This window comes from Pezoporus occidentalis, unplaced genomic scaffold, assembly GCF_034315485.1.
Source record: "Pezoporus occidentalis ecotype Australia unplaced genomic scaffold, CSIRO_AGI_Poc_V1 ctg93, whole genome shotgun sequence".
In the NCBI taxonomy this organism is placed as follows: Eukaryota; Metazoa; Chordata; class Aves; order Psittaciformes; family Psittacidae; genus Pezoporus; species Pezoporus occidentalis.
Genome location: NW_026916294.1, coordinates 3,203,465 through 3,217,406, shown reverse-complemented (window position 1 = coordinate 3,217,406; position 13,942 = coordinate 3,203,465). Strand labels below are relative to the sequence as shown.

General features: G+C 43.4%; 1 protein-coding gene across 1 annotated transcript in view; it reads left to right on the top strand.

Moving 5' to 3' along the window:
* The window catches only part of CAPN8 (calpain 8), a 30,369-nt gene extending 18,459 nt beyond the window's left edge, over positions 1 to 11,910 (top strand). The window contains exons 11-20 of the mRNA XM_062605699.1: positions 3,240 to 3,451; positions 4,095 to 4,131; positions 4,805 to 4,870; positions 5,792 to 5,849; positions 6,420 to 6,484; positions 7,660 to 7,728; positions 9,027 to 9,105; positions 10,010 to 10,126; positions 10,740 to 10,798; positions 11,683 to 11,910. Of these exons, the coding sequence (XP_062461683.1) occupies positions 3,240 to 3,451; positions 4,095 to 4,131; positions 4,805 to 4,870; positions 5,792 to 5,849; positions 6,420 to 6,484; positions 7,660 to 7,728; positions 9,027 to 9,105; positions 10,010 to 10,126; positions 10,740 to 10,798; positions 11,683 to 11,706 (786 nt within the window). The 3' untranslated portion in view covers positions 11,707 to 11,910. The remainder of the gene's footprint in view (positions 1 to 3,239; positions 3,452 to 4,094; positions 4,132 to 4,804; positions 4,871 to 5,791; positions 5,850 to 6,419; positions 6,485 to 7,659; positions 7,729 to 9,026; positions 9,106 to 10,009; positions 10,127 to 10,739; positions 10,799 to 11,682) is intronic.
* The last annotated feature ends 2,032 nt before the right edge of the window (positions 11,911 to 13,942 follow it).

Genomic DNA, 13,942 nt, shown 5'->3' with positions numbered 1-13,942 from the left:
TGTTCTGGTTCAGTATTTTTTTTCCCTTCTTTCTGGCAAAAGAGGGGGTTTTTTTTGATTGTTCCAGTGTTGCTTCTATCTCTAAAAATATGATGTAGGGAAAATCTACAATATCACCTCTAATTTCTGTGATGTGAGAGAAGAGTAGAAAATACAAAAATTTCCAACTAGTAGTATCATTCCCAATATCGTGTCTGGAGACAAGCAATTAAATGTTGTATAGATTCTTACTGGATGAAGATCATTAACCAGCACAGGTGGGAGCAGATGGGAATGGCTGGCTTTTGCTAATATATCTTGTGCAGCATGGTTCAAAACTAAGAAAGGTTTTCCCTAGTGCCTAAGTGTCTGCATACACAAATGGTTCTCACTGAGCACATTTCTGAGTTGCCATCTGTGTGGTACCAGCCAGCCCGGCCAATTGGCATCCTGAATTTACACATTTAGGATGTTTGTCTGCTCATATCACTGAGTACAACCCTGGAGAAGTTAGCAGAGCTTTTGTGCTTTACATCTATTTCATCCCATCTGCCTCCTCTGTGAATAGCAGGGTAGACTTGGTGACTCTTAACAAGATAAAGACTTCCTTTTGAAAGACATTGCTGCAAAGTTGTCTCATCTAGACATCCAGCTATGATCCATGTTACTTGGGTCAAGCACTGTCGTAGATTTACATCATTGCAGCTGATGCTGTGGCTGAGGAGGCCCAGTTAGGACAGCATCATGGTGACCTAAAGCAGGTCTCTGCAAGGGAAGGTGAAGAGATGAGAAGATGTTTAAGTCCACCTGCCCTTCCTTATGCTGTAAGTCAAACAGCTCAAACTGCCTACTGACAAAACTGTGTGTCCTTCACCGAGCTCCTGGCCTTCTAGTATGCTAATTTTAAGGAACAAGACCTGAGGTTTTCAGGAGCCATCTCAGGCTCTGCAATGATTGTATGGGTGATATTTTCAAAAGATGTTTTGGGACTTGGGACAATTCTCTCTTTGGCTCTCGCTGGAGTCTGTGCTTTCAGGACAACCAGTTGGTTTTGGAAAAGCTACCTTGCATTCGTAGGTAAATTAACACAGCAGTGTAGTTAGTTTAGGAAGGGCCAAATAATGAAATTTGTTACTTGTTGTAATTGCCTTACAACAATCTCCTTACCCTCAGGTTAATTGCTAGTGGTGCTGGCCTTCTATTTTCATCATATTGCAGTAACAGTAGACTTTAGATTCCAGGTGTGTAGTGATAAATCCTCAGTTTGCTTTTGGTTAGCAAAGTGGGGCTAACTTGTTGACCTTCCTGACTGAACATTTAAAGGCTTACCCAAATACTTCCAACCAATAGTATCACTGACACCACCATACTGGGAGTAAAGCAACTAAATGTATAGATTCCTCTAGATGAAGATCCTCTTTTTCCTTTGGAACAGCTGTTGCACAAGCTAGAACTACATGTATAACTGATACTGCAATATGTGGTTGTAAATGAAAATGATAAAAAAAGTGTCTGAAGGAGGCTTTATCTGTGCTTTTTGTTTAGTTGGTTTGTTTGGGGTTTTTTTACCCTAATGACAGATGCAGGTATGTAGCAGCCCTTTAACATTGGTTCTTTCTCTTGCTTTCAGATTCCTCAGGAGGTACGTAATCTCTGCTGAAGATTTCTACAATCCAGATGGACACCTCCTGTTGCACTGGAGAATTTAGCTACCAGGAAGACTTTGTTCTTGGCTCACTGGACCAGTATCTCAAGTTCTAAATAACTATTTCCAAGGCACAAGGCTTTATTTACAGATATCTGAGTCGCAGCCTTGACTTCATTTATACTCTTTGAAATCTGGCTTCCACTGAGCTTGTGTAACAGAAGTCAGAATTCACCTATTTAGTACAGGTGAAGGCAGAACAGAGTCTGCATTTTAAAACTGAGAAAACATAGCTAATGTTGTTTAGAAGAATTCCAAACTCTGTGATAGCGAACAAACCTCACTCAACCTTCTCTAATCCTCCCAGATGTCAATACTGAGGTAAAGAGACTTTTCATTCCAGAAGAGACCCCAGGGGTGTCTGACAGTAATAATAGCCTATACTCATTACTGAGGTCCAGCAGCCTGTGCTGCCAAATTTCCTTGGCTTTTCAGACATTTTCTTCTCTCTCAGTAAATGAATGTGTATTCATCTAGCAATTAACTGTGTTCTTTTAACAGCCTTGCAGATGCAGAGGGAAAATGAACTTTATATAATGGAAGAGATATGGATCTGCCTTCTTAATCTTTGCAGTCTCACTTAGTTTAAGATTGAGTGAGGAGAAAGGATGGGGCTGTTGAATAAATACCAAATCCAATCTTATCTTCAGAACAAATTGGGAAAAAAACACATATTTTTCTACAGTTTACAACAGAAAAACGGAATGATTATAAAATGATTGGTAACATCTTTGTATGCTCTGATCTTAGGCAGCCTGAAAATCCTACCCGTATGCAATATTCCCCACCCATTGTCAACCACACAGCACTTTTTGTGGATCACTGAATCACACTCTTTGAAAGACATCCGTGTGGAGAAAAAGTCATGAATAGGAGGTTTATAGCAGAGATGTTATTCTTACACTGCTGTTTCTTCTTACATCAGTGTTTTGTTTTATGAGCTACTCAGTGTTTCACTTGCTTAAGAATATATTGGTATTAATGAAAAGTTAAGCACTATTTTCTGCATAATCCAAACGAATATCCTTAGTATTCCTTATAGAAGTTGGGTAAATCATTTCGTGGCCCCAAAAGTCTCATCCTTGTGACTACTGCTTTGTCCTGTTTACTGTTTTTTTCTATCTGTTAAAGAAATCAGAGATGACAACTCCTGTGTAATTAAGAGATTTATCCCATGCCATAAATTGCTCAAAAATACCCTGCAATTTAAATTTGTGCACTAGCAACCTGTGAAAGCAAAAACTGCTCAATACATGGACAACTTGAGTATGGTTTGACCAGATATGAGGATACATTATGGTCTTTTTATTTATTTTGTATTACAGTTTGTGAAGAGGCATATGAAAAAATAATCTTTATAGAGAAAGATCTTTACCTCTTCTAATCACCTGCCTAACTGTTTCCTATAACAGAACCCTGGTGGTTATCTTTTATGCCGTCACTTGTGAATTTATTATTTTATGCTAAGGAATTTAAAGCAGTGAAATTGAAGGAGGGTCTCTGGCTTACCAGTGAATTGTCAAACACTTTCTAACAAACACACATTTCCCAACAGCTGGAAAACCACACAGACATTCATATGAACCGTGCTTTCTTCGCAAGGAACCAACCGGTAGCCCGCTCTGATCCTTACATCAACCTGCGTGAAGTCTCGAGCCGCATGAAGCTGCCCCGGGGCGAGTACCTCATTGTGCCATCCACTTTTGAGCCTTACAAAAACGGAGAGTTCTGCCTGCGAGTGTTTTCTGAGAAGAAGGCTAAAACACAGTGCGTATCTTCTCTGTAAAGCCTCCTTTCCTGCTTGCAGGGCACCTAAAGGAGAAGGTCAGGTGTTGCACCCACATCCTGTGCTCTATCTTTTCTCTTTACCAGCAAAATAAGCCCATTTAGAATAGTTAGAATCATAGAATAGTTAGGGTTGGAAAGGACCTTAAGATCCTCCAGTTCCAGCCCCCCTGCCATGGGCAAGGACAACTTCTAGGACCTATTTTCTCATATAGTCTACCATACATGTGCACACCCATGGTAGAGAGTCATGGCTCTTAAGGTGGCCTCCCACCAAGCACTCAAGTGGTAACTAGATCCCTCAGGTCTGTGACATAGGAGTTCCCACACTTAAAGAGTGCAGGATTTGGGAATAGGATGATGAGGAGGCGGTTTTAAGAAGGATTGTATCAACAGCAGCCACTGAATGAAAAACCTGGGGTCTGGATACAAGAACAACAAGGCTGGATTTCTCAAGGAAAATATCTTCAAAGAGGTGGGACAGACAGAAGTGGAGAACTTTGGAGGCAGGAAACCTGTGCATTCGTTAACAGCTTATGTTAAACCCAGCTTCTTTTGCTAACTATTTTAAAGGCAAATGGCAGAATTATCATTTCTGGTTGCTTTCTTTCCCCTTTTTCCTTAGGATAATAGGTGATGTGGTGTCTGCAAAACCATACGAGGTAAATGTCTTAACTGGGAGGATCATTTTTGATTTGACTTATCAGACTTCTCCTTCATAATGCAGTGGCAAAACAGGGGCAAGGTTTTAATTTCTCCCTGAGCTGGGATCACAGTATGTGTTCATGCTCAGGAAAAATATTTTTTGGGATATTTATTCATGTGACATATTTATGGGGATTCTTTACATATCTCCATGTCTTAGTTTCATGTGCATTTTCACGTACCTGGGACCTTGGGGCACAGCAACTGGACCCTTGTAGGCTGGGCTGGAACACATTAAATTGTTCTTCCATCTAGCACAAGTAGGAGGAGGCAGTGGGGGCACAGAATGTTCCTATCCATAGAAACAAATAGTCTTCCTGAAATCGCAAAAGCAGACTGCCAAGGAGCTGCTGAACTGCTTTGGCCAGAGGCAGCAGCGTTTTCACTGCTGCTATTCCATAAAACTGGCTTGGTAGCAGAAGAAAACTTTTACATCAGTCTCAGAAAGTATTTACTCCCAGATGAAGCCAGCCCCTGGCTGACTGTGATTTAAGCAGTGCCTCTGTTGCTGCAGAGCAAGTGCTCATTTTCCTTTGCTGTAAATAGTCCCCTGTAAAGCTGCTTTACGATATTCACAGCTTGCTTTCCAGAACCTTGTAAACCACACTCTCGGTCATCTCTTTCCTCTAGCCTCATGTTGATAACAAAGATACAGATGATGAGTTCAAGGCTCTGTTTCAAAAGCTCTCTGGAGAGGTAAGTGGATTAAAGTGAAAGAAAAAGATTGGGACCTCTCTGTTACAATTATGCAAATATTTGACTTACTGATTCCTTTTTCTGCCTGCTCTCCAGAAAATCAAGCAGTTCTCTCTTTTTATTACGTCACAACTTCAGTTCCATTTCTTTTTCAATAGAGCAGTTTTACTACAATGTTCTTCTTATTGGTGCACAATGGGATTTGCTCCCTCGGTAATGCAGGGCATGGGATAACTTTGAAAATAAGGGTGAAAGGAGTGAGGACTGTGGAAATACTGTCCAAGGGTGAAATAAGTTACCTGTGGAGTTACTGTATAATTCTGACAATGACCTCGTTGGCCAATTCCTACTTTTTTGTTTAGAAGCCCCATGCATTGGGAAACTATTGGCTGAACTTCCTCTCTGTTTACTGTATTTGACAAACAATACCTACGAAGCCCTGTTGCACTACCCTGTGGCTGTTATGTCAGATTTCCTCTTAACGAACAGGTGGCCACTGGCACTGGAGAGGGAAAACATCTTCTTAGTTCGAAAGGCCTTTTCGAGTTTTGAGAGGGCAGTTTCAGTATTGTTTGATTGGTAGTTCCTATAAGCCTGGAAAATCTCAAATCTCAAATGATCTCTCGAACAAGGAAGACTACAGTCACCCAATTCAGTCAAACCTGTTATAAAATTAACATTTACTGGGTCATGGCACCTAACAAAACACTTACTTTCCATTTGAAAGTGTAGGAAATAGAGTTTCTAAGGATCTCCACCATGGAATGTATGATGGTCAATGTGAACTATTACAAAACATTAAAGGTTTACCTGCCTTAGATATAGAAGGAAAATGGTCTCTGGCTGTCTGACAGCAAATGAATATAGCTTGTTTCAAAAGTTGTTTTGTATTAACACTTCAATGTTTTCTTTTCTGTCCAGGACTGTGAAGTGACTGCAATTGAACTTAAGACTATCCTAAACCAGGTTTTGGCTAAAAGTAAGTAATGTTATATAGTTCCCATTGAATAGAGCTGAGAAGCACATGCTGAAATAGCAAGGCATAAAGTGGCTCTTTGGTCAGTGAACCTCTGTTCTTGGGTCCATCAGCACACGAATTGGACCTGTGCTAACAAAACCCAGCTCTATCAGCTATGGGGAATGAAAAGCTGAATTTGTGTCTGAGCTCAGTGTCTCCTGCGTTGTTGAACGTCTAATATGGGGGTAAAAAATATCACCTGGTGCTCCCATTTCAAGCCAGCTGATCTCCTGCAGAGGCACTATATTCCCTGTATCTTCTTGGGACGACAACCATGGGAAGGTATCATTATGCTGCTGCATAATTTCTGTGGGCAAATAGGGGCTTACCACCCCCAAACCCAATATCATCCCCTTGCCCCTCTGCCAAAAAAGCCATGTTAAATCAGCTGAAGGAAAATAGTGGAAGAAATGGCAGAGCATTCACTTTGATTATAAGATTTTCAGAAGACTGACATTTCCAGGATTGTCTGCAGGAAAATATTTGTCCAAAAGTATTCCTGACTTGGATTTTTACTTCCTTCTTGTACAGGAAAGGATATTAAAAGTGATGGATTCAACATTAACACTTGCAGAGAGATGATCAGCCTTTTAGATGTATCCTTTGAATATCAGTTCGTCACCTTTAAAGTCTCTGGATCTCATTGCAAAACTTCCTGACAAGATGGGCTAAGTTTACATTTCCATTGTCCAGGCACATGGTTGGAGGCATAAAATTCAGTCAAGCAGCTCTATGGGCTCAGAGTGGCAGAAACCTGAACCACGTAATCATGAGCTGCTTCTCTCACCTGCTCTGCACCTCTCATTGCTTAAACTTTTTCCCTAAAAATAGCAGGGGAAGAAGCAGGGACCTTCTGCCTGGATGCATCTGTGCAGTTTCAGATGCATACACAGTGTGCTTGGCAGGAGGCAGGTTTTAAGTACAACCTCAACCTCTAAGCCAGGTACTGCTTATAGAGCACAGAGCTCAAAGCAGCAGAGACAGGCTGGAGAGCCTCTTCAAAGAGGGGAAGTCTACAAGTACATGCTGTGCCTCTCTTCGTTCTGCATAGCTTGTAGGACACATGGCAGCTAATATGCTTTGCGTAGCCAAAGGAAAAGGAGAGGTCAGCACATGTGCCCAATACTCCCTTGATGTGCTGGGAAGGTAGCCAGTGTCCTGGGAGGGTCAAGAACCATGCTGCAATTCTGTTGTTGGCCTCATGGTCATGTTGAGGTCAGCAGGGATTAGCTGTGGATCTTGTGGATCGCTCTCTGTTAGAAGTGATGCCTTTGCCCTGCACTCCAGTCTCCCAAACCCACCAGGGCCACTCAGCATCATGGGGGTCAACTCCCTCTTTCTGAATAATTCTCCAGAAGAAGAAATGTTCAAGATCCTAAAGGACATGGGGGAAGACTCTGTAGCCTACTATTGCCTCTCTCTGTTCACTGCCTCTGGTTTCTGACACTTTGCTGAGAGGCCAGTCCTCTTTTTCCCTAAGGATTCTAATCTGCTGTTAACTGTGCAAAATGCAAGTGGATCTCATCATGCTTATATATTTAGCAATCCCATATATCATTCCTTGAGAGTGCAGATAGCCTAGAAATTCTTGGCATGCCTTTAGCTAAGCAAATGTAAAGCTGTAGGAGTGTCTGTGTGAGATGGAGATGCATTCCAGATGAGAACTAATGGCATTAAGATGACACTGTGACGCATGATTTACTTTTATCGGTTAGTTTTGCTAAGGATAGAGGAATCCTGAATTTGTGAACCATGCCTTAACATGGCCCAGACCAATGGGACTGGCACCTTGGGACTTGTAGAGTTCAAGACACTTTGGATGAAGATTCAAAAGTACTTGGTAATAATATTTCTGACTGTCTCCCCTTCCTTCTCAGATCTGAAGTACAGATCCAGAACTGAGATAGGGTTAAGCCACCACAGGCAGATGTACTTGGAAGCCTTCCTTCTCATGGCTGGAGTTTGTTCCAGGGCTCAGAAACACTCCTGATTTAAAAGGGCATGAGCAGGTCCTCTTTCACCTTGGCCCCACCGCACTCCATAATTTGTAATACCTTATGGAAAGCCAGATTAACCCTCTTTCATTGCTGGCAAAGACAGTTCTCTTGGCTGCCTGCTGTATTAAAGCTCATATGAACATATTTCTGCTGTTGCAGTATGTTACGTTGCCAGCTGAGCCCCAGCAAACACAAGAAACACAATTTTTAGGAGCTACAAGAACCTGGCTTTGTATTTTTAAGATTTTTAAAGTGCTGAATTAGTTTTCTGGCAGAGGATTTAAAATCCAAGACGTTCACCCAGAATCAAGCAGTCTAAAGGAAGGTCAAATTTGGACCTGCTTTCTTTGACAACATGCCTTTCAGGCAAGCCTGCTGCTACTGTTCTTGATTCAGGTCAGCACAGAATGTCTGTCCTGGAGGTTCATGAAGAAATGATGGGCTCATGAAGCACCATATGGATTCTGGGGCTGGTATCAGCAGAGCAAGCCCTGAGAACCGAATCTAGTCTGAGCTGTAGGTCTGTGTGGCATCTAATTCTGGGTAATAAACCTGCTGGCAGTAGGAAGCATCTGTCATCATGTCTGAAATACTAAGCAAAATGGACTCTGTCTGTGGCAGTGTTTGCCAAATGATAGGATATTTTCCTCAATGGCCTGTCTGCCACCATGTAACGTGGAGGCAGGCAGGCTGGCTGCCAGCCCTTGGGAATGTGTTTCCCGGTCTGCCTTGCTTGCCAGCAACTACTTGAAGCATCCCAGGGGCTCATTAATGTTTCAGAGAGTAGGAGCTTGGGCTGGTAGGGGCAGCCCCTGTCCCAGCCATCAGAATCCGGAGGCACAGCAGAGTGATGGTGTGGGCACAGCAGAGGTAGGTATGATTGTCCTGGTGTTAATCTAGCTACATGAACGGGGAGGATGGCAGGGCACAGGCTGCAGGATGGACTAATAAACCAAGGTTAAAGCCTAGAGTAGCCCTGATTGTTTCAGTCTGGCTGCTAAACCCTTGTGAGCCTGTGTTACCATGTCTTCACTGCTGCTGTTATGCAGCTATGAAAGCCAAAGCCTGCCTGACTGTGCATTGCTGTGGAGGCACACACTGTAGAGCTGTCTCCTCATCCCCGCATTCCCCTCTGCTGCAGGAAATCTATAAGAGAGTGGACAGTGACTACTCTGGCACCATAGACTCCCACGAGATGCGAAATGCCCTCAGAGAGGCAGGTGAGTACACTGCTCGGAGACACCACTGGATCATCAAATATTGGAAGAATGCGAAGGTTTTTAGAGGCTCAGTTTCCTTCTCATCTCCTAGATCACAGAATTGCCAGTGCCATTCTCCGTTCCTGACAGTCACATAAAGCTACGTCCTTTTGCTTTTATATACATCAAACCCCATCCTCTGTTCTCCATTATGAGCCACTGATATTTTTGTCCATGCTGTGACCACTGCTTATCCATCTGATTATTACTTGTTCCATTTTTGGCCTCATTATTTCCTAATCTAATTGTCGTCTCTCAGAGCTATGTCCAAATCCTCACTTCCCTTCTTTTCCTCCCACCACCTTTCTCTACACTCGAGAAGGTGCAAGCCTGATCAAGGCATGCCCCAACAATATCCTGTCTGATGTTTGCTATTCACTTTTGGAGCAGTGCTTGCCAACTCAGGGGCATCTACAGGAGCACTGTTTTTTAAATCTGTCATGTGTTCAGTGGAGTTTATGTGAATGATCCAGAGACAGAAATAGCATTAATATGGGCCTGAATGGAGCCCAATGTGTCATGTGAGAAGTAGGCTTTACTGCAATCACTGCTATTCAGCTGCAGCGCCAAGACACACTAATTAGGGGTTTATCTGGGGAACATAGGACTGCTTATGCTCTGAAACAATGTGAAATATGCAGCCTGAAAAAATGCTGTGGGAGAACTTTATGCCTCTCTTCACCCAGCACAATGGGCTTTGGAAACGACCCACAGCAGAGGTAGGTGATGGAGTTCAACAAAGATTTGAGGAGTCCTGTCCTTCACCCAGGTCTGCCTGCAGCTGCAGCAGCCCGTGGATCAGTCACATCAAAGACAGCAGATTAACCTGCTGTGTCAGTGATGCATGTGCTTCCTATGCCTTCAGGTTTCATGCTCAACGATCAGATGCAGCATAGCATTGTCATCCGCTATGCCTGCAGCAAGCTGTCCATTGACTTCGATGGCTTCGTGGCCTGTATGATCCGCTTGGAGACCCTGTTCAGTAAGTGCCTCCATTCACCAGGCATGGGGAATTCCTGTAAACTTTGGGGTTTCATTAAGTGTTTGGTGTCTTTTAACTGTGAATGTAGCAAATTTCATGGCAATTTGAGTGTGCCAGCAAAATTGTGTCTGTCAGAGCAAGCAGAAGAGAAAAAGCAAAAGTCTTTCTGTCTGAATGACCATGGAGAGCAGAGGGACATGATTTCATAACTGACTGTGCTCTTCTTTACAGTCATCTGCACTTCTTGGTCAGTGTTCTGGTCCCCAGGTTGCCCCAGCTCCAGTAAATGGTACCATTTATCATTTATAGTCCTTACTCAGACCTGATTTACAGGTTTGTCCCCAGATCATACCAGATGCTACTGCATCAGATTTTGCAGTTGTCCTGCTGCCAACTCCTAGTTTGGGGCTGTAGATCTATTCCGCCACATGAAGTGGCTTAGAAATTACTTGTAAGAGGAAAGAAAAACAGCTGTAGTTTTATCTTACAGAACCAGTCTAGATTTTTAGTAGATCATGGCAAAAAGCCAGATCTCTACATTTTGTCAGTATTTCTCTACGTGCCAAATTCTGTAGTTTATATCCTATTTTTTTCTCCATCTTCTGCTTTTCAGAAGTGTTTCATCTCCTGGACAAAAAGAAGAGTGGAGTCATACAACTCTCTCTGGCTGAGGTAAGGCTGGTTAGATTGAAATACCGTCTGGGTAAGCTACAGCGATGGACCACACTAAAATACATTTATTTAAAATCACTATTATAAGTGGTAAACTCAATAGGGATTGAGAGGGGAAGTTTGTTTATGTGTAAAGGTTCTTCAGCTCTGAAGGCCTGTCTGAATCAGTAGAACAAGCATTTACCTTACAGGAGCAAAGAAGTAAAGTACATTTAAAATGCCTGAGGTTGCTTGAGAAGATGCTTACACAGTGTGTTTCACGATCTACTTTTAGAGGGAAGTTCTTCAGAAAACACACAGCAGGGGACTGTTCATTTTTGGCAGAGAATGTACCTGCCAGAATTAGAAGAGACCTTGAAAGGTATCAGGTCTTCTTTTCCCCACATTGTTTTTAATGCACATTTCTCCAGCTGAAGCTGTAATAAAAGCAATCAGCTTGAGTCTTGCCTTTGCAGAATACAAATATATCTGAGGAAACAGCTGGAAGGGGCCCCAAGAGGTCCATCCAATTAGTCCTCTCAGCTGAAGACTGGCTCAAAGGGAGGAGGATGGCTAGGAAGGCCTGTGACCTTCAGTCACAGCTAGTTTAAACCGAACCAAACTTGTACATGGCATATTCCAACCCTGGAATTTTTCAAAGGCCATGCAGTTTGCCCTGGAGGACTGCTCTTCCCTTGGAAGAGACACCACTTGCAACGTCTGGGGCTGATCCTGGCAATACATTTCCCCTAAGTTCCAGAGCAGATGGATCCTACGTGTATTGACAGATTACAACTCAGCTCCAGCCTTTCCCAGCTTGTTCTCCCAGAGCTGTAGCGAAGTGTGCCAGCGGCATCTTGTGGACCTTCCAGATGGTCTGACTCCTTGTTCTGTTTCTCCTTCAGTGGCTGTGCTGCACACTGGTTTGAACCACGGTCAATGAATTCAGCAGAGACTTCTGAGGCTCTTCTGAACATGGAACCACTCATTTGGCTTCTCCTTGTTATGAAAAACAGAAACTGGTTTTTCTTACTGGCAAGTTATTTTAAACCCACTAGAAATGAAGTCTTCTGCCATCAGTTATAAAAGAAATGCATTCTTGAATGAAAAGAGATAAACAACTGAAACAAACCTGAGCCCAACCTGCTTTACTTTTCCTGCCCGAACATTATGTGTGTGTCATGCTGAAAAGTCACAGAATTTGACTTACCATAGGTGGGCCCAGGTGGCTTTGGTTTGACTTCTGACTGTGCTTCGGAGTTCAGCAGCGCTCAGAATCCTGGATCTCCTCTGCCTGAAACATCCAGCGTGTTTCACAGAGAGAAACTCGTGCTCAGAGCATGGGTAAAATCTGTGTGGCTGCTCTGGCTACCTCTCTTCCCAGCCAACTGGGCACTTTGGTAATGCCAAGTGCCCACAGAAGCTGGAGGTGAGGGACTCACAGGCAAGCAATGAACTGCTGAGAGCACAGGGAAATCGGGCACAGGCACAGCCTTGAGGATGGATGGGGAATCAGGCAAACATGATGGAACTCCTCTGCATGTCTTGGCTCAGTCTTCCAGGGAGAGAAGAGAGGATGGAAGGCCATAGGAAAGTTGCTGCTGTTATTTCAGCTGGGATCTTCTCCTATGAATGCTTGCCCATATGTGGATTTCAGCACTCAGAGATAGGTTTGGGAGTTTTAGGAGGTGAGTGACTGGAGCTCAGAAGCTCATGAATGAAAGTGTGAGGGGAGAAAGGTAAAATGAGTATGTAGGGGGGGCCTTGGAGCTTAAGGCTGTGAGGGACATGCTAATATGGATTGTGATTTAAAGAAGAAACTGAAGCTAATAGTCACTGGCTAACAGTGCTATGCCTTCCTAAGATCATGGAAAACCTTTGACCCTTAAAAAATCTCTCTGCATTTAATTTCACAGTATTGCAGTGTAACAGCATAGCAATGCAGGCAAGATAACCTAGCAGTCCTCTAGCAATCAGAAAATAGTTCTGTAACTTGCAGTAATGATCTCACAAGACAACATGGGTTTGACATTTCTCCTGGGAGCGGAAGGAGTGCAGGCAAAGATCTGTGTCCCCAAGGCAGATGTGGAGCCCATGCTTCATCCCTCTCTCTTTAGTGCTGTGTTTGAGAGGGGCCTTTCTCCGTGGCTGCTTGTTCCTCAGCTCTTTCTTTAAGCAGCAACAAAGCTGTTGTTTGGTTCCCATCTCTGAACACAGAAAGCCTCATGACAAACCCCAAGCCTCTGCTTGACATCTCCCAGCATTTCTTCTTGGTGCTGGCTACAGCTCTGTGACTAACAGGGGTGTATGGCACTGCCTCTCTGATGGACAGTATTTGCTGCTCTCATTTGGAGGTCTACTAGAAATAGAGAAATAAATACTTCAGGCTGCAGTATAAAACCAATAGTGGGGGAATCATAGGCTTTCCCCTGCTGTCCCTGTGCATATATCCCTAGTCATGACATGGCATGCAGCTGTCTTATGTTGCCGCCAGTTTCTCATGGTAGATATTTGCCTGCTGACCAAAAATAGACATCTACATACCTCCACCTGCCTGGAAGACAGACCTACATGGGGCAAAAGGAAGTTTCCAAACCTTGGTTAATTTCTAGTGGGTGCTCCGCCTGTTCAGTAAGATGAACATGTCCTTCCCTGCACTGTATCTTGAGTATGCAACATGCCTCCCTGCTAACCATGCAGCAGGGTGAGCTGACTGCTTGCAGCTTCAGATTTGCTTTCTGCTCACATGTGCTATTCATGAGTTCATTCCAATTATGATCACAGAGAGGCCTTTCTTCACAGGACTGGGAAGGCTCAAATGTAAGCAGAAATCCATTGCACTCTCCCTTTACATCAAGCAAGGTGCCCCACCACAATAATTCCTATAGTTATTGCAGTGACTTTCACCCTCCTATACAGGATGGGCAGAGTGCTGCACTACATCTTCCTTTATCTTTGGGAAGCAGGCAACTCCAGAGGAGCCACCTCCTCTTTCATTTGTTCTTCGAACACAGCACTTGGCTATCAGGTCTTAGAGAACAACTGCTCAAAAAATAAGCCTTTCCATGGGACTGAATGCACTTCTTCTCACATGATGCATCTGCAAAAGATGATTAAGATCCACCTTATTTTCCTTCCTTGTTCTGCAAGCAGAGCAAATATCTG